The 23801-nt window shown below is 38.1% G+C and overlaps 1 protein-coding gene across 10 annotated transcripts in view; it reads right to left on the bottom strand.

The window, feature by feature from the left end:
* Positions 1 to 23801, bottom strand: part of TNNI3K (TNNI3 interacting kinase) — a 271680-nt gene that overhangs the window by 146497 nt on the left and 101382 nt on the right. For all 10 annotated transcript variants that reach the window (XM_014831425.3, XM_070486598.1, XM_070486597.1 and 7 more), the window contains exons 12-17: positions 19751 to 19837; positions 18650 to 18706; positions 17617 to 17709; positions 17478 to 17535; positions 17158 to 17352; positions 16307 to 16411 (exon numbers count right to left, since the gene is read on the bottom strand). In XM_014831425.3, the coding sequence (XP_014686911.2) occupies positions 16307 to 16411; positions 17158 to 17352; positions 17478 to 17535; positions 17617 to 17709; positions 18650 to 18706; positions 19751 to 19837 (595 nt within the window). The remainder of the gene's footprint in view (positions 1 to 16306; positions 16412 to 17157; positions 17353 to 17477; positions 17536 to 17616; positions 17710 to 18649; positions 18707 to 19750; positions 19838 to 23801) is intronic.

Genomic DNA, 23801 nt, shown 5'->3' with positions numbered 1-23801 from the left:
AAGTAGGCGAGTGTCAAGTCTCAATTATCCATTTATGAGTTATTTATGGTGATCCAATATTACCTTTTTTACTTAACCAGATCTCAGGTGGCTGAGTTAAGGTACAGTCTGACCTTGCAGAAGAGGATAGGAGAGAAAGACTGATTCCTTATGGTTTGAGCGTTGGAGGGAATATTTTAATAATGGCCTCTAGGCTATTAGTTTCTCTGCATTAACATTGTTTCTGCATGTTTTTGTCCTCCTCTTCTTCCTCTCTCTCTCTCTTTTTTCCCTCTCCTCCCTCTCTTTCTCAGCATGATTAGTGGAGTTAAACAAATCACATTATGACCATCAGGAGGGGAATTTTTGTTGAGTGGGAGATGGGAAGACAGAGAAATAATTAGTACATATTTTTCTTTAGAGATATTCTTTGCAACTTTATTTGTGGCAAAGATATGAATTGGAACTTTGATAAACATACAGAAAAATAAATTACTTCTGGAATCACTTTAGACGAAAGAACCAAGAACTAACATCTATTGAATGTCTACCATGTGCCAGACACTGCTATGAGGTAAATACTTTCCCTATTTTATAAATGAAGAAACTGCTGTTTAGAAATAACTTGTCAACCATTACAGTATCAGAAAGTGACAGAACTTGGATTGAGCCTCGATATTTCTGACATGAAAGTGCAGAGTCTTTCTGTCTGGGATATGGGTTCTCTTTCATACTTCCACTGCTCTTAAAGAAACTGCCATCTCAATTCTTAGCCTCTGTATTGTCATCCAAAACCTATAGTAACTTTTTCATAAGAAACTATACTGAAAGCTAGTGTGGGCAAAACAAGCCCAACTTTTGAAAGAAGTGTTTCAATTTGAGAAGTCTAAAGGGATCTCTTTTTGTAACAAATCCCAGTTCTGAGTGTTGACATCCAGGGCAGAAACTTCTTGTGCTTAAAGTTGTGTAAGCTTTCTGGTTATACAAGTGTAGCCGCCCCTGACGCAGGAAGGGTTTATAATCCCTGGAAAAGGCTTGCCAACAAACTGTGACCCAGAGGTGAGAAGGCCGGTTAGCCAATGACGGGTAAGATCTCCAGAGGGAGGCAACCTAAGACAGGCATCGGTCGCCCGGGGGCACAGATGGAGACAAGATATCGGGAGCAGGAGGGGCCGTTGCCTAGGAGGTCTTGTCTGCTCCGAGATAAAATATACGAGCACAGCAATAACACGATAATATCAAAACAGAGGCCGAGGGAGGGCTCCTTGAGAAATCATTAAGAATTCTCGGCGTTCGATAATTACTTCATCCAGAACACCTGTGTATGTTTAACAGCTGTAAGCTATGTATATATTGAAATGCTGGTTATGATAAACTCAGAGTGGCCATCAGCCCTCTCCGCATCTATCCTGATGTGTACATTGGAATGCGACACCAACAATCTATGACTTTAACAGCACTTCATTGATCAAAAGCTCAAGATAAAAATTTTAATTTAATTAATTAATTAATTTTTGGGGGGGGTGTCTTTCACGTATATTCTCCTTAGTTCTCACTACTGTAGGTTTTATTTACCCCAAAACACCATACTTTTCCTTAAAACAGAGTAAAAAAATGAAGCAAAGTAGAAAAAAATATATAAAGTAAGGCATTTGTAATCTCTAATTGCTGAAACATTTGAACAAAGGAGGTAAGATTTTGAAGCCAGACCATTCCAGCTTCCTTTAGTGCTTGTTTGTTTTTGTACCAAAAACTATGTGTTAAATGTATTTGCTGAATAAGAATATATATATAGAGATGATACAAGTTGTGTAGTTTATCCATAGATATTTTAACCTTTACAAGTAAACAAATGGCTGTCTGAAATGGCTAAACCTGCCTCTCCCTGCCAATGCGTAGAGAAGCTTCATATCCAGCTAAGTTTAGCATAATAAGTAAACTACTGCTCAAACGAGAACTATTTGAGCTACACCTTTCTGAGTCGTGTATAGTCATCAAGAGAAGATCTGGTCTACCACTGATACCTTCATTGTGTTTATTATTGAAGTTTGAACATTCACATTGCTAATTTCCTTGTCCCAATTAATTTTGAATTGTCCATTCCAATTTTCTGAATTTGGGCTAAACTGACTTTAGATCAAAGTGCAAATGGGAACATTTTTCACAGGTCAGTTACTGCTTGACATATACTTTCGCATTTGTTGAGACTTACAAAGAAGTGCTCTACAATTATAATTTTGAAGAAGTCTGATTTTATATCCATGCACATGACTTATGTTGTTTATACAATCTTACTTCCATGATCTTTATTGTACATTAATTAATTCATTGTATCTTTTCTCTGTCATAGCATCCATTTTCATTAGATCTCATAGATGTTTTCTCATTTAAATGACATTTTGAAAATGGAAAAATTCATTCTGGCTGCATCCTCATGTTCCACAGCTCCATGCTGCCTATCTAGCAGTACATTGCTTTTAATCAAATTAGAGATTTAGGGTAGTTTTCTTCTTTTCAGATGTTGTGTATGCCAGTTTGCAATTCTGAGATCTAATGTCTTCAACCCACCAGGTTTTGATGGTACATCAACGCTTGGGCCTTTTCTTTGCCATTCAGTGTATGCACTTTCACATTTGGCTGAGGAGTAAATTCTGGTACTGAATATTGTTTGCATCAGACCAGAACTGGCAAGTGTGAATAGAGGGTAAGTGCACAGTCTCAAAGACTCTCTCTCATCTCCCTTCCTGTCAACGTCTGCGGTTCTTTGACTGAACGCTAACATTTGCAGACAACTAGCTCGACCTCCGTGCGATACAGATTTGTATTCAGTGATGGCATCTGAGTAAACCCTTTTTCTTTCAATTCAGTTATGTCGATTCTTCTCCTTTAGCCAGAATTGGTTTTGATATCCTTATTGAGATTATTTGGCAAATGATTATTTCTCCTTTTTAAGGTTTTAAAAGGGACAAATATTTTTTGTTCATGATTAGAAAGGTGCCAACCCATATTACTTTGCATATCTCTTTTTAAGGATTTGACTTTGTATTTACCACTTATGCTACACAATTTACTTGTATCCACATTAGAAGTAAGAACTCATCTATTTAAAGACTACAATTCAATGAGTTTCAATGGACATATACTCCTGTGAAACCACTGCCTCAATCAAGATACAGAACATTTTTGTCACCTCAGCAGGATTCCTCACTCCCTTTGCTGTTCCTTCCTCTTAGGAAACCACTGATTTGTGTTTTGACAAGAGAGATTAGTTTGTGCTTTCTACGGCTGTACATCAATGAAATCTTATGGCACATCCTCCCTTATTGTGCCTTCTTTCACACGGCAAAAGTTGAATGCAGGCAGAGAATGCTGACCATATTTGACTCCATTTCTGATCAATTAGGAGTGAATGGTAACTGAGAAGTGAAAAGGATGACTTAGGTCTTTGTCTTAAAGGAACCTAAGGAAAAAAAATTAATATAATTAGAAGGCATAATATATTTGTTTTGTTGAAACCACAAGGAATATTCAAAAAAGGAACACAAATCTTTGCCAGAGAATAATTTCTGGGTCAATTAAAAATTAAAACTTCTCCATTAAGGCATCCAATAATCACTGTATTTAAGGAGCCAAGCATCAACATAAAACAAAATTGTGAAATGATTAATTTAGACATAAATATATAACAAGTTCAGGAAATGTCGCCACTGGTTTTTCAGGTTCACATGAATCTGATTTTAGTTCCCACATACTCTTTTCAGAGGATATTTAAATAATTTGACTGTGACAAGCCAAACTGTTATGAGACCTCATTGAAAGTCAAATGAAAACATTAATCAAATGCAAAAATATTCCAGTCAGGCACAGAAATGCTGCAGGTTAGAAAATAAAAGTGTTGCCTATGAGAAGGAAAATCAATCGTTTCAGAAAAAGCAGGTATCGGTTCAAATCTATGTGGTCAGTAGTGACAAGAAATCACTAGAATTTCAGAGGATTGTATTTTTCTTAAGAATCGTCAGATAGTCTTGGGCTATGTCTCCATTGCAAAACCAGTTTGTTTGGCTAACTTTTCACCTGAGTAAATTAGAAAATCAGAGCAGTCAAACAACTGATTCTATTTTCTTTTTCACCGTCTTCGGTGTTTTTTTGGACAGGCTTTAGTGACCAGCATTCAAATAATTATCTATAGCACAAAACAGCCAGATAAGTGACTTGTAGAACAGCAGTCTTAACTGAGCAAAAGAATGACTTTCATATTACTAAATGCCACTGAATTGTTCAACATTAAGTGAAGACTACCTTCTCATTTCTGCTATGGATTCTACAAACTATGCCTCCCTTGGGAAGGCAATCTGACAAATACTGCTGTGTTACTCAGTCAGAGCTACTCCTAGCTTGTGGGACTAAATGACTATATTTCCCTATGCTTGGACTACATAACTATATAGTGTGGGTAATAACTTTAGTCTGTTCCTTACAGCTCTATCATGTTGATAATGCTTAGTCTCTTTAAGCCTTTCTGTCTTCATCTGTTTAAAAAAGCCATCATATAGGGGCTGGCCCAGTTGCCTAGTGGTTAGGTTCCTGTTCTCCACTTCAGTGGCCCCGGTTTCACTGGTTTGGATCCCAGGTGTGGACCTATGCACTGCTTATCAAGCCATGCTGTGGCAGGCATCCCACATATAAAATGGAGGAATATTGGCATGGATGTTAGCTCAGGTCCAATCTTCCTCAGGAGAAAGAGGAGGATTGGGAACGGATGTTAGCTCAGGGCTAATCTTCCTCACCAAAAAAAAACCCATCATATAGAGTTATGAGTATTTGATATTTGATATGCTAATAATGCCTGCAAAACATTGAGCTTAATGCCTGGCACAAAGAAACATTAATATATGATACTATTATATCCTTGAAATGTTATTAATTTGTTCATGCATTTGACAGATATTAATTGGCTTTTTATTAGGACCCAGGCACTGTGATAATCATTTGGGAATAAAATGGCAGAAAATCCACAGACCCTGTCCTGATTAAGCTTAGTGTATAGAAAGGGGATATATTCAAATAGATGAGCAATTTTAACAAAGAGCTAACCTGAGATAAGCAAGAGCATGGTGAGCTATGGGAACACATAGGAGGGCTTCCTGGAGGAAGGAATAGGAATTAGCCAGGAGAAAAGTGCTACTGGACAAGGGGAGTGAAGGGGCACCGGGAGGAAGTGGGAAGGAAGCAGCACAGGGGTGGATGTTTCCATCAGAGCCAAAGCATGTGTTATGGCCAATATTAAATTTACCTTCTCAGAGAGACTATGGACGCAATTCAACTGAGAAAGCCAAAGAACAAAACAAAACAAAAGAAAAACCAAAAAAATTCCTGTTTTCTCTCTACTGCTTTCAGTGCTGGGGAACAAGCCTGGCAAAGAACAGCTCTGTAGCCTCAGATGTAGGAAGCAAAAAAGAAAAAAGCTTTGTCCAACCCACAAGAGGTTAATAAAAGCTCAGTGCTAAAATGTCTGCCCTTACGGCCAAGCATTTCTCAGCAGAAGGAGACTCAGAATATCTTTCTCATTCTTTGTATGAAGTTGGGAAAAAAGAAATTAAAGAAAAAGAAAGAATTAGAAGAAGCATGTAATCAGTCCTTTCCTTTACAAATGCCAGCAATTCAGGAGGCCTGCCAGTGGCTAAATCTTTCAGGGACCACAGACAGGAAAAAGCCTATTAAAATGTGCTCCATTCCCAAAGAAAGGGGTCACTCAAGATCCTCAGACCCTCAGCTCTGAATAGATTTAATGAAAGCCAACTGCTATTTTAAGAATTTAGACCAGGATTTCCCTCCCCAAAGAAAAGAAACTGGACATCGTCAATACTCTAATGCTATTTCATCTATGGCACCAGGCATGCTTTTCACTAGCTTTCTGTAGGTTGTTAAAGCCATTAAATGAGGGTTTAGTAACTGAGAATACGGTTCTTCACATACAAGGCTTAAAACGTAATTGATACAAAGACCATCCCTCCAGGATTAGAGTTCTAAGCATTCTGTGAGGCTTGCATGCTCTTTTCTCCTTGTTGGTCAAAGTAATATTAAGCCTTTCAGAAAAAAAGTATTCTGTTCCCCACACCATTTTGTAACCACCACACCTTTCCCCTTCAGTGGGAGGAAGATAATCCAGACTCTACAAATAGTACAGATCCAGCAGCTGGAGACAAAATGAATCTTAGTTTGAGCCTTTCTGGCAACTCAGTTTCACGCAATTAACATAAACAATACACCCCTATTGATTGCAAGGATATCTCTGTGAACAGGGTTGACATAGACATCATTGTCTCCATTTGCAAATGAGGAACCTGAGGCAGAAAGAAGTCAAGTGTCGTAACAACAGTGAGACAATAAGAGCAGGAACAGAAATGAGAAAAATGATTATCTCTTAGGGATCAAGAAGGTATAACGGATGAATACTTCCTTTTCTCTGACTATTGAAGGCAGGGCAGGGGGCAACCTTCTCAATGATAACTTTGAAAACATATTCTCCTGCTCTTTACAGTGAGGACAATTGCTGAGTGGAGTTGCTAGGTGAGCTAATTGGGCATAGGAAGGTAAGCTGCCTAACTACGTAGATGCATCATATATCCTCTGCAAAACTAAGGCTTCTCCTACTTGCCCTTTTTGCCTGGCATGATCTCTGGGATGTATCTCTGATGATGTCTCCCATTCTTTGCCATTATAGTCACCAACAAATGATTGTTGAATGATTGAATGGCTGGCTAAACTGTATGCTTCTGTTTTGTGAATGAGCCCTAGGAAGAAGACTCACTGAGAAGGATCTTGGGTAATCAAGCAACCCTGTCAATCCCCAGCTACGTTTTTATCCAAATTCTGTTCCAGATCTGCATCTACCTAATGGGAGTGTCAGACTGAGTCCCTACTGCACGTTTGAACCATGAAGGGATAGAGAGGTCTCAATGAAGGCAGTAATATAGAGTTAGAATTCCCTGGCCCTTTTCCATACATATAGAGAGAGATCTGCAGTCAAACAATCCAGTTATCTCCTAGATCTTTATGACAAGAAGAAATTAGCCATCTGAGATATTATAAGCAAAGTTTGTGGTAATATAATCCAAAGGAGAGACAGGCACCTAGAAGCATTTAATTCAGTAAAGAAACTTAAACATCCAAGAACATTAACTAGTGAAAATATTCTTTCAGAAAAATAAATAAGAAAAATAATGACAATAATGTATTTTCCCATTTAAACCCAATAAGGTAGTTATTATTATTACCATTTTACAAATTAGAAAACTGGTTTTTAAACAAATTGCCCGAGGACACAGGTAAGATGTGACAGAGGTGGTATTTGGACCTGCATGGTCTGGCTCCATAGCCTGTGCTCTTGACTGGTTCATCCTCTGGACTTCCAGCAGGGTGGTGTCCACACCAACACAGATTCCCAGAGAAGACTAACATTTGAAAGGCTGCTTCCTCCCAAGGCTGATCGGGAGGATTTTGAAATAGAAAATATTAAACAAGGCAAGAAAGTTTACAATTATCTGTATCTCTTTTTCTAGGCCAATTTCAAGGTATAACTATTGAAAATTCAATCAATGGAAAAAGAAATATCTACCTATTAAGATTGTTACTCATTTATTAGCTAGAAATTCTGGCTCTGGGTCCCTAGTCAGGTTGCACTCAATTAAACTCCAGGATCTTAAGAACACAACAACATAAATGAATCTCAGCAAGCACAGGTGAAAATGAACTGAGAAATGCACAGATAACCACAAGGCGGCATTCATATAATTATTGAAAGGTTAGCTGCTGAGGAAATCGACAAGGTGCCAAGAGGGGCACTCAGGGTGCCTCCCAAGAAATGAGAGCAGAGAGGAAATGGGGCCAAACAGAGCAAAGCCTTTGCTGACATTTTCAAAAGCTGACTTTATACAGGCCACATCCCCGAGGAGTGGAAAATGGCAACATAAGGAACCAGCAACAGTAGAAAATTGCAGGCCAGTAAGTTCACCACCAGTCACCAAGAAGCGTTTGAAAGGTGTTAGAGGATCAAGACAGGCATCACTTCTACTCCTCCAAGTTCAGCCCTCAGATGAGAGAAGGTAACACTGTTACAGGGAAAGCACTCCTGTCTCCCCAGCTTTGGGAATTCTCAAGGTATGGCTGCGCTATACAAAGGAAAGAGGCAGCAGAGTGAACTACTTCATCACAAAAAGCACTGGAATAAGAAATCCTGAGGCCAGATCCAGTGTGGAGCAGTAGGATTTTTATGTCAAATCAAAAGTGAATTTTGATATCACAGAATTCCTGTTTTTGGCCAAACCTCGAATTTTTATGCTCTGTTATATACACAGATACATTTATTTTGCACACATAGATAATCTTCTGTAGTGTTTCAAATGGCACATGGTGGCTTAGAACCCACCTTTAAAATGTGAGATTCGGGGATTTTGTCTGAGTGGGATGACTGAGGCAAAGGTGCTGAGGGCAGTTACAGCGAGAGATGGCAGGTTTGACCAGGTTTGTGTGAGCAATATGATAGTGTGTGCAGAATGAACGAGGTTTCCTCTGATTTAAATATACCTGTTTTAATTTAAAGGGAGTATGTGTCTAAGGGAATTTACTTAATGGGGTGTTAAGGAAGACCACTATTTTTAGAATTAGTGGACGCAGCCAACATTAAATGAGACATTCTAATTGAGGCAGCTGAGAGAGGAAGAACATTTTAACTGGGCCTAGAAGGAAATTTTAGTTAATTCCATTGGAGTACAAAGAGGACGACTCAGGACTAAAGGACATTGCAGCAGTGGAGTAGGAGTGGGAGGGACCTGCTATTTGGGTTCAGGATGAGGAACCTGAACCAAAATGAAACGTGATGAGAATGTGTGGGACATAGCTGGCCTTCTGGGAACTGTGAGAACTAGGTGAGGAGGAAGGCATGCATCTACGTACTGTCAAAGACAAGGATGAGTTGAACGGTGAATTTCTATTCAAGTGATAGGTAGGAACTTGAGAGTCAGAGGGAACTCTGCTTCATCTGGAGCTTCCGGGAGCTGAGGACAGACTGACTTTAAATGGAGACTGAGCATGTCAGAAATGGGAATGGAAATTATGACTAAACACCAACACTTGAGTGAAGCTTCCAAACAGGATTAAAGTAATTTATAGAATTAAATGGTTGAGGAACTCCTTCTGTTGGGTATGGCGCAACATGATTTTCTGAATGGAGTGATCATAGCCTTTCTGTGCTTTAATTTTTACTGACATAGAGCACATGGATGTGACTCATGTTTTTGAATTTATGTAGCCTATTTCATGCTATTATATCTCATTACAGCACATCTTTTTACTTTTAAACCATGTTTTGTTTCAGGGACATATGTCCCCATACTCCCAAAGCTATTCTGATGTTATAACAAAAGTGAATAAGTATTTCAAAATTAATTCATATATAATATGCTTTATTAAGTAGCTTTCACTACATTTCCCAATTAGTGGTATTAGTTTATAAATTGTGAAACTGTGTTTATAAGCTAAAAATATTTAGTATGCAATTAACATTATATTTGTGCAACTGATTCATGCAAATCTAGATCAGGCTTCTCAATTATTATGTTTACCCAAACCACAGTACCTGTTATCACTAGTGTAAATAGAGTGAATGCAGCACAGACTGCTGGCTGCCCACCAAAACTCATTTCTTCTTCTGGGCACACAGCTAGACTATACTTCCCAGCACCCTGTCAAGTTGGGTATGGCATATGATTGAGCTCTAGCCAATGAGATATAACTGAAAGTGTTGCATGCCACTCTAATGTCTGACCATAAAACATTTCACGCACATCTCACATCCTCTTGTCCCATTTATGCTCACTTGAATAGAGACGATTCCTATGGAGACCCTGGAAACCACATGTTGAAAATGGCTCCTGAGTGACTTCATAGATAAGGGCCACCTCAACAACCTGTTCATTCACACAATCAAGATATAAACTTCTATTATTTTGAACCATTATACATTTGGTGTCTATTATTGCAGCAGATAACCTACCCTAACAAATCCAAATTTCATCTTGGAAAATTGTACAGCTTAGCTTTTTTCCCCATTACTGGAAGTAGTAATGAAATTGACACAGATAGCAACTGATTGCTTTTTAAAAAAAATTTTCTTAATTTGGAAATCTGAAGTCACATTACAATTTTGGACTTAAACATTTCAGAACTACAGGCACCCCTGAAGCCCAGAGGCCCTAAGCCCTAAGCCACAGAGTGGATGTAATGAATTAAGTTCTCTTCTATGCATCCCAAATGATAACAGCTATGTCTCATCCTTGGGAGAACTGACAAAATCTTCCCCTCAAAACACTTTCGCTAGGGCTTAATTCCCTCAGAACTCCAACTGAGAAAGGCTAGAGGTATCATAAAAACATGGAAGTGGGTATGCTTATATGTACATTGATACATAAAACACACATACATATTTATATGTTTTTCTTTCTATACACATGTATTGATTTATTATACATAGTTCTGTGTTTTTTCAGGGTTTCATAGGCCTTGAATACTCACATGAACTGTGTGTACTGCAACTGTCCGATATTTAAACTTTTACTTCTGTTTTGGCTGCCTATCAAGATTCTAACTCCTGGGAACTCTCTGGTATCAACCATGAATTATAAATTAGATGCTCCGGAATGCCTTAGTATCCATAGCACAACTCCTATGGCAACTGCTGGATCTTGAGACCTACTCTGTGCCTACGTACCATGGCCGGTGGATCTCTGTCTTCTACACTCACTATTGAGTGATTATACTGTATTTAGGGCAATGATTCTCAAAACATCGGGAGATACATTGTGACTTGATTCTCCAATATTCCCACTTCACTCTGGGCAGGAAAGAATGCAACTGTATGGCAAATGGTTAAGAGGAGTAATTGGCATTAGACTACAAGGTAGTTCCCCATACTGCCTGCATATTGGAATCCCCAGGATTGCTCTCTAAAAACGATACCTGGGCCCCACTTCTGGAGAGTCTGATTTAGGTGGCATTAAGATTTTCCGAAAGTTCTCCCACAGATTCTAATGTGCAGGCAGAGTTGAGACTGCTGCATTAGACCAATGTTGCCTCTCATTGCTTGATCATAAGAATTAGCCAGCGATCTTACTTAAAAGTTTAAATTCCCAGGCTCAATTTAGGACATTCTCAATCTGTGCCTTCGAGGGAGAGGCCTTGGAATTTTTTTTTTAATGTTTGCCCCCAGATGATTCTTACGATTCAGAAATTTGGGGAAATACTTCATTAGGCTCTAAACTCTGCTAGAAAAAGTGCTGTGTGCTGTCATTCTCAGCTGTATCCCCAGGCATAGCGTAGACTCTGGCTCATATCAAGCATTCAAATATTTTATATTAATTAATTGATTCACTTACTTTTAAAGTGGAAATAAATGAAAAAATTTTTCGACAAAATTTAAAATGTCATTTGTGACTAGTTTTGTACTAGAGATTTATAGGAGTAGAGTTGTCAAAGATTTCACAAGTTTCAATGGGTTCTTTTTCAAGACTTTGTCTAAGTATTGTAATGTAATCAATTAATTGGTCTGCATTCAGGTATTCAGAATTCTCTGCAAGATGGTGTTTGCCAGTGAACATTAAATTATTTCTGTCTAACAGCTTATTAGAAAAGTCACAAGTGAAAGGAGTAGCTGAGAGGGGACTTTATAATCTATGTGAACCAAGAAATGCAATTTACCTAACAGGTAATTAGAAAAACAATTAATAATTTGTTTATTTGTACTTGATTCTTGCTTTTTAAACATGCAGGACTTTTATATTTTGTATTCAGTTGAAAGGCAAATGCAACATCAACTTAAAAACAATTATTAAAATTTTTTATCAATAATTTTTCTGATACTTTCTGAAATCTTCACTAATTTAGGTATATGTCATCTTCAAAATTGAAATTCCTCTATCCCTTACCAGCTTTGTCATCTTAAATTATCTGTCATTTGCTGTCAGTAAGTTGGCTGTTTTTAAATTATCACTAATTATTTTCCTTTATAGTCACCCAAATAAGCTGACACTCAAAAACCAACAGGGAATCTTTCTCAGATCTAGACCTAGTCCCTCAATTAATTAGTTGATTTATGTAAAAAGAAATATCTGCATGTATGAAAATATTGTGGAGTGTTGTCTTCATCCTCAGCGTCTAAGGGAACAAATGAGGCATTAATAGCAATAACATATGGCATTTGTATAATGCCTCACAATTTACTAAATGCTTTCACAGACATATCTCACAGGAGTGCCATGGCCGCTCTGTCATGGAATTGTCACTATTTCATTGCTCACAGTGTTGTTATACTGTGCACTTATAGAAGGAAAAGACCATTCATTTGATCCATATATGTCTGCAGTGATGTTTCGGTTTCAATGTCAAACAATTTGGAAAATGTACTTTTCCAAGAAAACACAGACAGCTGCTAGTAGTAAGCAAAAAGCTTTAAGGTTTTTAGCTGTAAACCATGATTTGCAAGCTCCAATGACACAAAATAAGTGTATAAATAGAGCCAGGTGTAAGTTGGTAAGTTGGTAGGTGGTGGGGTCTATGACAAATTGGAAAGTGCATTCGTGCCTAAAGTTATATACGTTTAAAAAATATTTAAACACTATGGGCCAAATAAAATATATCTGTGTGCCTCATATGCAAACTCTGCTCCACACTAGCAGAACATGAGGTGCAGAAGAAGAAGAAGAAATAAAGTAGGAACACAGAAACATCAGAAGATGATATGAGAAATGGTTTGGGTTGTGGCAATTGAGCCCGTTGAGAACTGAAGTACAAAGAGCAAGGTTGATAAATACGGCTAATGCTCATCCAGTATCACCAATCTCCTTCCATTTCTCTGTTTGGACTTCGTTTTGTTCTTGTTGTTGGGACAGCATAATATAGTGTTTAAGAACATTGTAAGGATGTGACCGCGCACTTAAATCTCTTTTGTCAGTTTTCCTACAGTAAAATGGAGATAAAAATAACTATATATGTATTACAGAACTGTTGTGAGATTAAATGATAGCCTACACGACAAGGGCTTAGCAGAGCTCCTCTCACATTGGAAGCGCTAAATCAATTCTCATCATCATCAGAAAGAACCATTTCCTTACTCATTCCTTGAACTTCTTAGTATATATGGAAAATTGAAATGAACTTTCAGCCTTATATGGTAAGAAGCTTGCCAGGGGAAAGGGAGAGTTTTTTCTTTCACACAAATAAATCAACAAGCACAAAACCAAAGATAGAAGTGTCCCCTCTCTGTGGGTTGATCTGTAAGCTCTAACAGCCTTTTTGCTTCGGAAGTATAAAAGGTATTGGGCAAGTTAGTCATACTCTGTCTGCAAGTAGCCATACTCGTGCCAAATAGGCCATTACTTCCTGAAACAACAGTCACAGAAACACCTCAAGAATTTGGTTCGATTAAAAATGCATTGATTGAACATCCTCTCTGTGTGAGACACTATGTTCAGTTCTGGAAACCTGAGATGAAGAGACCAGGATCTCTGCCCTGGCAGCCCTGACGTGCCCAGAACGTGAGGGAGAGAAAAATGTAAACAGGTCATTTCAATACAAATGCTAACACATGTCTGAGTTCCTCCCTCTCTGATGTGCTTCTTTCCCTTTAGTCTCTCTTTCAGTGGGACTTTGTAAGCATTGTAGAAATGTGAAGATGAGTATGCTGTGAAAACACGAGGAAAGATACATGTCTATTCTTCAAAGTCTACTTTTAGCTCTACGTCCTCCAGGAAGCTTTCCACTCTACTTTGATCTTTGATTTACTTGAAATCCTTTGAAAATTGCTGCTTAATCATCTTGGTCCTTAATCATTTTCTACCTTAAATAGCAATAAAATTGCTTCCTGGGCATACGTGCTATGTCCCAACCAGATCCCAGTGAGCCCTATGAGGGGAAGGACAATACTCTTTTGGGAAATATGCAATGCTATGTCTGCATTAATCTGAAAAAGTGAGTGTTTTATTGTTGCCAGATTAGAGATTAGTAGAAATTAGTCCACAAGTAATAAATGCAATAGTTTTGGACTATATTATATCAAAGGCACCTATGAAACAGTGTTTCATAAAATTTGAAGACTTTTTGGTACAATTTACAAATTTACATTTAGGTTAGATTAGAGACATAAAAAATGGTAAATATAAACTTATGTCTGTTATATAGTCAATGTTCTATTTTCACTTTTAATCAACACTTATATTTTTGGTTCTGCTTTATAACTTGCACTTACTCACAGGGCAACAGAACACACATTAATTGCCCCACACATGCAGAGTTACAGCTAGAGGAAGCTTTCAATGACCTCTCATTTGTTTTAATCCCCCATGAAACGATGGTTAGGATGACAAGATAATACTCCTAACACTCACAAATTACAAGTTTGCATTATGTTAATTTATCACATAAATCTATTTCCTAAATATTTTCCTGAAACTCAAAGAAAAAATATGTTCATTAACATAAGTGTTTTTAAAAGAGAGGTAAGGAAAAGAACTAATAACTAACAGTGAAGAAATGACTTTTATTTGAAAACTAGAAAAGAATTATAAATAGATTGAGTCCTTCATATGTTTATTTCCAATATCTAAGATTTAACCACTTTCATATCTAATTTATTTTCTCTCTCCTATCTTTCATATCTGTCTTTTCCTTTCATTTCCACCTCCACTAGTAAAATTCCGCTTTTCATTACTTCTCATCTAGATTACCACAACAACTCCTTCACCAGTTTCTTGACCCCCTTCAAGCTGATCTTTTACAAAGATGCTGGATTAATCTTTCCATAAAACAGTTCCAAATTTGTGATTCCTAGCGCAAACATCCTCAATGCCTCCTTCTTGCTTATAGAACAAAGTCTAAAGTACCTTCTTCTAACTTTCACTCATTTCTGTGTTCTTGTTCCAATTTATTTTTCTGAATTTCTTTCCCAATAGTTGGCATCATAAATTACATACACCACATATATTTATACACCTCACTAAAGTGAAACTATTCATTGTTCCTATATATGGCTTTAACTTTCTAATTTCTATTTTCCTCATGCCTTCCCTAACCCTAGGATACTATCCCAAAGTCTGTCATCCTTCAGGGCCAGGCTCGAATGTCAACTCTTCCATGAAGTTGTGTCTAAATTCTCAGAAGTAACTCATATTTTTCTTTCTGAAATTTATGAAAATTTTCATTATCTCTTTTATAGAACTTGTCATTTTATACCTAAAATAGATTTAAGTAAGTATTTTTCTTCTCTATTAGAGTATGAAAGCTCCTTGAGAATGGAGTCCGTGGCAGTTCCTTTTGCAAGCTCCATGCCAAGTATAAAGACTGTAAACAGTAGATACTCAAATAGCTGTGGAATAAATGAGTGGATAGTGTAATTAATTAATAGTAGTTTCAGAACTGTGGACTTTGTGCAAAGTACTATAGATGGGATCTATAGGAACCTTATTGATAATCATGAAATGAAAGTTAGTGATTTTGAAATATGACTTGTTTCATAAGGTAGATTGGTGGTTGTCCATCTATTCTCCACAGCACCTTCGGGATTCCACTGAGGTGGCCCAGGAATCTGCCCCCTTGTTAGTGGGAAACGGTAAGTGAACAGAATTCTCTACCCTACTCTCTGCCTTCAACTAAAGCTGCTCTATTTTGTATAATGTCCTTCCTGTAAGACTTTTCTTAGAGAAAGCTTTCACTGTTTAAAAAGACATTTTGAAATCCCTTGGGGTTCCACCCCTGGAACACTCTAATTCTGTATTTGTTTCAAGTCTCTATTCCACATGAAAATATCTTTACATGAAAGCTAGGTAAATGAGTTGCTGTGCTTTGGCTGAATTTACTACTACAAAAATACCAAAATGGTAGCACAAAAGTAGTGTTTCATATAATTTTATATCAGGTCTTCCTATAACACCTGACTTTGTATGAGACATGACATTCTATAACAGTCATTGATCTCAATCTTTGATCTGGCTTTACCGATCTGAGATCTAGCTAGCTGGTGAATTTTATAGACATCACTATCTTTCTGGACATTTTTCACAGATTTGAAAGATCCCTGAGAGGCAGTTATACCGTTTTCAATTTCTGTAAAAGAAAATACAACACTTTATATTGCATTGGCTTACGGTGGCCTGTCCCCTTACCCACAGAGTAGAAAACCCTGATTGCAATACATCTAAACTATCTCTTCACTGAAATCCATCTTAGACTCCTCATCAGTTACACAATTCTAAGTTCATTATTTAGAGGAAAAAAATACCTGTTTAAGTCACGGTGTATAATTGGCTGTGTCAGGTTGTGAAGGTACTCCATACCTTTGGCAACATCTACTGCAATAATTAATTTAGACTGCAAATCAAGAATCCTAGAATTTAAAAATAGATTTAATGAGGATGAAACGGTCAAAGTCAATACCATATCTTTCTAAAAGAAATCAATGGTGCATGTGATTTGTTATTCTGTATAATTTCAGCCTTTTTTGCTTTATTGGAGGTTAAGCTAAAAATTCAATAAAACTGGAACAATAGCTTTTCTACATCAGATAATGCTTAATTATAGATCAATTCAGATACCAACCCCTCTTATTTAAAATATTCTACTTGATTTTATAACATTTGCAATATTATACTTAATTTCTTTGTAATAACATAAAAATGAAATCTACTTTAATCACTGAGTGAAACCACATTCTAATTATTGTATGCATAGATCTAGGAAGTAAATTCAAATTAGACTTGTGCAAGACTATTCTTTTTTAAAACTTTTTTAAATAAATACTGTGACCCCTGGTAATTATTTTATCTGAGCTTACATATATCTGCTTTATTGGTATGTCAAATTTAGCCTAATTATTATAAGCTTTAGTTACTAATTTAAATTCCTTGAATTTGTTGTCTTCAACTGAATTCCTGTTAAAAAGAGCACAGAAATATTTCTTTTCACTAAAACACAATTATTGGGCATAAAATATTAGCCACCTTTAAAATGCCATGTTTCCTGGCACTCAGAGGTTTAGGAAGGTAAAGACTCATCGGAGCAGAGAGCCTCTGAAGTGTTGAAGGATAGTTCCAATGATGTGTCAAACACTAAGCCAGAACAAGAGACCCATACCTCTTCTGTTCATGAAGGAGGGAGAATAGAGAACCCCCTGATATGTACTGAGTGACGATGGCAAACTGGCTGGGGTCATTCAAGCAAGCACCCACGAACTGAATTACACAGGGATGGTTGAGCCTGCAGAGAATGGACACCTCTCGGCAAAACATATCCACATCTGACTTGGAGCAGTAGGTGTTGGCTCGATAACTGGAAATGGCAGCAACAGGAAATCCTCAGTCAACAGATGGGTCAAAACAAGTGGCTCTCCATGCATATGCTCTCAAACTGCACAATACTACGTGGATGCTAAATTTTCTCATTCGCTTTCTTACCGTTTTATAGCCACTATTTTATTTCTGCATCGTCCTTTATATACTTTCCCAAAAGAACCTAAAATTGTTTAAGAGAAATAAATGAACACATTATCTGGAGCTCATTAAACTAAAGCAGACTAGTATTTTGTTAGATTACCTGAGCCGATAATCTCATGGAACTCAATTTCTGAGAGTTGAAGATGGAAATGCGAAGGCAATCCAGCCCTTAGGAGGAGAACTTCTGCCTTCTCTGCAAACAGTAATTGTTATTTTATTTTTCAAGATAAAAAACAAGCATGTAAATGTATATACACACATGTACATATACACTTAACCAAAAATATCATTCCCTAGTAACATTTAATTTTTCAACTATAATTGACTACTTGGAGATACTAAAACCTTATCACGAATGATCCTTAACCCCCCGCATTAAAAGCGTGTTAGTTCTCTGTCTCTATTACCCGAACTTTGTTATCAGGGCTGAGTTGATTCCTGATCTGATCAACAACTAGCTTGTCTACATGACATGGCAACCCTGGAGTACAGTCCATATTACGTCATGATAAAGAGTCTTATCTGGTCAATCCCTGCAAGCTATCACAAGAGGCTTAGGCAAATATCCACAAACTAAACCTCAAAGGGATGCCAACTGGATGTCAGGAAATAAGCACACGAATCATGCAGAGGAGACATCTCAAATCCAAAATCATTTTTAAAAACTTCAAATTCTAAAGAGTTAAATATAAGTTTACAATTGATTCATATTTTTTACTTTCCTGATCCAATGGTATTAATTTCTGTGTACAGCATACATTCAAAGAAGTCCTCAAAGTATTAGTTATCTGAGATCTTCTGAAAAATAATTTTTTTTCTCTATGGCAAATCTATTCCAAATTCTCCTTAAAGATACTAATATTTTTAACTTAAATTTTGTTAAAAATACAAATTTGTATGAGAATTTGATCTTTCATTAATACTCATACAAAATTTTCAGTCATAACTTCGTGAACTGAGAAGGCATATGCAAAACAGTAGAGCTGGTAAGGTTAATTATGGAAAGAATGGTCTGCTAATAATATTGTTTATCCTTGCAAAATAGTCCTCATTTGTAACATGTAAAACAAAATAGAAAGTGGCAATACTTATCCTTAGTCATAAAATATAACAACTGTCCCATATTAAAATACCTTTCGTCATGCTTTTAATCTTCCCCAAGGGGGATGGAACAGAGACATAGGAGCCATCTAGAAATCAAATTATATCATAGAGTTAAAAAGAGAAATAGTATTTTTCCTCATAAAAGTTAAACATCAGGGGCCAGCCCGTTGGCACAGCAGCTAAGTTCGCACGTTCTGCATCTCAGCAGCCCAGGGTTCTCCGGTTCGGATCCGGGGTGCGGACATGGTGCCGCTTGGCAAAAGCCATGCTGTGGTAGGCGTCCCATGTATAAAGTAGAGGAAGATGGGTATGGATGTTAGCTCAGGGCCAGTCTCCCTCAGCAAAAAGAGGAGGATTGGCAGTAGTTAGCTCAGGGCTAATCTTCCTCAAAAAAAAAAAAAGTTAAACATCATAAAAAGAAGCAGGTGACAAAAAAATTTTGCTAAGAAAACCAAGTGAAATTATAGCTTAACCCCAGGTATTTCTCTGGATACTGAAACTGTACAGCAAGTGTTTATTTAGAGTGTACATAAAAAGTTTAAAAATAAAAATCTAGGGGCCAGCCTGGTGGCATAGTGGTTAAGTTCACATGCTCTGCTTTGGCAGGCCAGGGTTCGCAGGTTTGGATCCCAGGCACAGATGTGCACACTGCTCACCAAGCCATGCTGTGGGCAGCATCCCACATACAAAAAATACAGGAAGATTTGCACAAGTGTTAGCTCAGGGCCTATCTTCCTCAAAAAATAAAACAAAACAAAAAAAGCTAAGGTCTAGCAGACTCCAGCAGGTTTAATTTGTGTCTGGCTAAGAGTCTTCTCCATCCTGCCTTAGTAGATTACTGAAATGGAGAATGCTCTCAGCTGACCCAGGCCTTCCTAGTCATACACAAGCCTCATAAACATCCCGTCCAGGGAATGTTAAACTCGGAGGGACAGCAGACTGGTGAGTTAGAAAATAGCCTCACTGAGGCTTCTTTATTTTCAACCTCACCCACATAAATTTTCTTAAAATAAAGGTAATCTAACATGCCCTCCTCCCTAACCCCAGAATGATAGTCCTAATAGAAACACAGGTTTACTTTCAGGCACAATATTGCATTAATAAAGAAAACTGAGTAATAAAGGGGGTACCTCCGCCAGGCTGAGAATATTCATTACAGGGCAATTCATCCTGCGGTCTCTTATAATGTTTCAGGAGTGTGACAATTGCATCATGTCCTTTGTGAAAAGACAAAAAGGGCAAAGAGTCTTAATTTTTGTTTGATTTATGCAGCTCACCATCTAACCCAGAGGTGACTAGAGGTAGCTTGAAACATAGGATGTATCTTAAGAGATAAGATATTGCAATAGGAATTGAGTACTTGCATCCATTCGTTCAAAATAATTCATGAAGACTCTGTGTAAGGCACTATGTTAAGTGCTATGCTGGGTACTGGGGATACAATGAACAAGGTGACTATGGTCCTATCCTTAAGAAGTTTAGTTGTAGTTGAACAAATAATAAGAATGATGAGAATTTCTAAAAGAGGAAATACCAAGTGCTATGGGAGTCTATAATAAGGGTGCCATTAAAAGGGTGATACGCACATACGGTAACCAGGAAGGAGAGATGTATCTGCTGTGATTGAGCATTACATTTGGTTGGCAACTGTAGTGTAACATGGCGCTAAGATCATTTATATAGGTTTTTGGAGCAGGAGACAGCTGGCTGTCCACCAATATTTGTACTCCCCATTCATGAGGCATTTTGTCACTGGGAATGTCCACCCAAGGACAACAGTTCCCTATCTCCTTTGCATCCAATTGTAGCCTTGTGACAAATTCTCACCAAGGGAACATGAGCAAAAGTGATGTCACTTCCAAGTCTGGGCTTTAAGAAACAGGTGAGCCTTCTCTACTCCCCATCTTCTGGCTGGAGGCAGAGGGTTCTGAGGCCCTAAGGGATAGTAGAATGCCATCCACTGACCGGAAATGCCGACCCTGGACTGTTATACAACTGAGAAATAAATTTCTATTATATAACATCACCAAAATGCGGCAGTTTATTAATTGCAATAGGGACTTATTGTGAAGGATAAAAAATGCTAAATGCTCCTCTGAGTAGACCAATGATTTTCAATAGAACTAAATTTTGATACTATTTTATGTTTTAACTATAAAAATAATCTATTGAAGCTAATTTATGCAAGAGAAAGACAAAGTCAACCTTAAAGACTCTGCCAAGAGACTTCTGAAATGCAACAGAATTCATTGTAAAAATGGCATACTCTAGGAACTGCAAAAGCATAAGTTCTTATCCATCACAAAGGGTTTATAGTTAACATTGGTTCAGAATACACCTAGTTCATGTGTAGAGTATATGTTGAGAGTTGTTCCTGCTTATCAAAACCACCCTTCAAAAACAGAATTAAAATTAATAGAGCATGCAAGATCATGAGATGGAAGAAAGATATTTACTAGCACTAAAAGCTTTTCTAAATGTAACATCTCAAGATCAGTGTCTTCAAGGAAAAAAAATAATTGTGATTATAATTACTAAAACTTGTAGCAAAACAAATCTACAGAGTTAATTACTAGTGTCCATTTTCTTATCATCCATAGATTTCTATTCATGACTGCTGAATCTGTGATTTTTTCAACTCACAGACATAGTTATGATGAAATAATAGGGAGCCAGTCCTATTAGCACTTTTTCTTTGGCCTCTTGTGTGCTCACAAACAGGGAAAGCTCAAGACCCGAAAGACAGCCAACAGGCAAATTTCTAAAGGAAAAGCTAACAGTTAGAAGGAACAGATAGTGTGAAGGTCCCAAGATGGGTGCAAACGTGCCATGTTCAGAAAATTAAAGAAGGCCAGTCGGGCTGCAGCAAATTCCCAGAGCTGGTTGGAGAAGTAGGTAAGGACACACCATGTGCAGGAGTGCTTCACAAACTTTTCAGTGTGTATAAAAATCACCTGGAACGCAGGTTCAACCACAGGTTCCTGAGCCCTACCCCCAGAGATTCTGATTGGAAAGGTCTAATAGGACCTGAGAGTTGCTTTCCCAGCTTTTCCCAGGGGAGGCTGATCAGGGGTCCACAGTTGGAGAGTACGGATGTGGAACTTTACAGGTTAGGAAAGGATTTGGGATTTTAATGAAGGAAAGATGGGGGACCACTGAAGGATTTTAGTTAATTAAAGGACATGATGTTTTACTTTTTATAAAGATCCTTATTTACAGAGTAGAGCTGATGATATTTCCTCATAAGGCTGTTGTAAAGATTAAGTGAGATAATGTATGTAATATGCCTAACAATTCTAACACACAAATTTACCTTTTGGAGTTTCACTGCTTTCTTGCCTTACTATTTTGCTACAAGAATTGTAAATGAACTTGGAAACTCATTTATGGAACTTCAGATAAATTTCTAAGTATCAATATATTCCGTTTCTTTCACTGCTACTGTTAATGATCACAAACTTGGTGGCTTAAGCAATACAACTTTATTATCTTATAGTTTGGAGGTCACAAGTCCAAAATGGTTGCTCACCGTCTAAAATCAAGGTGTTGGCAGGGCTGCATTCCTTTCTAGAGGCCCTAGAGGAACATCAGTTTCCTCGCCTCTTCCAACCTCCAGAGGCCACTGATAGGCCTCGGCTCGTGGCCCCCTTTACACAGTCAAAGCTGGCAATGGCTGGCTGAGTCTCCCTCACTTCCTATCACCCTGACCTCCGCTTCTGCCTCCCTCTTCCACATTTAAGGACCCCTATCATTACACTGGGCCCAATGGGATAATCCAGGGCAATCTTTCTCTTAAAGTCGGGGAATGAGCAGCCTTAATTCCACCTGCAACCTTACTTCCCCTGTCCCATCGAAGGCCGCACACTCACAAGCTGCAGGAATAGGGCTGGACATCTCCAGCGTGTTTTGTGTGTGTGTTGGTGCCTCCTGCGGGGCACCTCCCCTCCTTCCCCACTGCTGATGGCCATTTTAGCCTGAGGAAAAAAGCAGCAGCACCAACAAAAATTTCTGTGGAATTAAAATACCCCTTCATCTGTCCTGTTGCTAGATTCATAGATTCTGAGGTTTGCTCTGCTCTTCTCCACACTGTTTGCCCCACTTTAACAGGATCTTAGGTGCTTTTGGAGTGTTTTTTTAATGTAATTTTGTCTTTAAGTGTTTGGGACCAGAAAAAAAAAAAAAAAAAAGAAAGCTTTTTTTCTTATTTCTGTTTTTTTCTGGGAGAGGCTCCTTTGGGGGGAAAAAATCAACTGAAACCCCAAGCATTTACCCAAGCACAACAAAGCTTGATTCAGAGGCCCCCTCCCCGCCTGTCTCAGCCCCTCTGTTGGACTGACTGGCTGACAGCTGAGAGGGCCTCCTGCTTTCCCTCATGAAGCAGAAGCCGCATCGTGAATCCTGAACGCCTGTGTGAGTCAGTGATCACACCCTTGATGTTACCTTTCATTTCAACAGCTCTCTTGGCTCCACTTACTCTGAGCAGTTTTAATTTCCAGCCAGCACAGTGGCACAATTTGCTGGCATTTTCTTTGGGATGCTTTTCATCAAGAACCTAATGAGTGCCTGGGTTCTGGCTGATGATAAGCATGAGGCTGCCAGGGAAATGCCAAGAGGCTCCCTTGGCTCTGGAAGGCATCTCTGCCTGATTTCCCACCTCCTGCTAACTGTGGGCTGAGGCACACACGGATGGGAAATTCTCCACTGCTCTCACTGCTCTAACAAACTACCAAAGTGCATGTAAAGAAACCTGAAAAGCACTAAGGCCCAGCTCCCAGCCTGATACTTGGCCACAAGGAGTTAAACAGAAAAATGCCCTGATGGAACTCACTAAATGGACTCATTAAACCAAACTCCTGATAACGGATACACCTAGATAACCAAGGCACACTAATGGAACACATCCAGAGATAATCAAACTTCCACTAATTGAATAAAATGTTTTCCCATATCGAAGAATTTACTATCTACATCCAAGTATTTTATCCAAATAGGAGGGTGCTACGTTATTAGTCTAATGCAGTTAGAATAATGATTTGCACTTTCAGAGTATTATTCATTGGAGCCCCTGAGGGTCTTGGCAAAACGGACTCTCCTGTGGGCTTGAAGACTTTTTTATTTCCTGCTCCCCACTCTTCCAGTGCTGTCTGTAACCCCCAAATTCCATGCTTTCTCTTTACTTTG

Source organism: Equus asinus, chromosome 16 (assembly GCF_041296235.1).
Source record: "Equus asinus isolate D_3611 breed Donkey chromosome 16, EquAss-T2T_v2, whole genome shotgun sequence".
Lineage (NCBI taxonomy): Eukaryota > Metazoa > Chordata > Mammalia > Perissodactyla > Equidae > Equus > Equus asinus.
The sequence above is the reverse complement of the archived record's forward strand: the minus strand, read 5'-3'. Positions and strand labels throughout refer to the sequence as shown.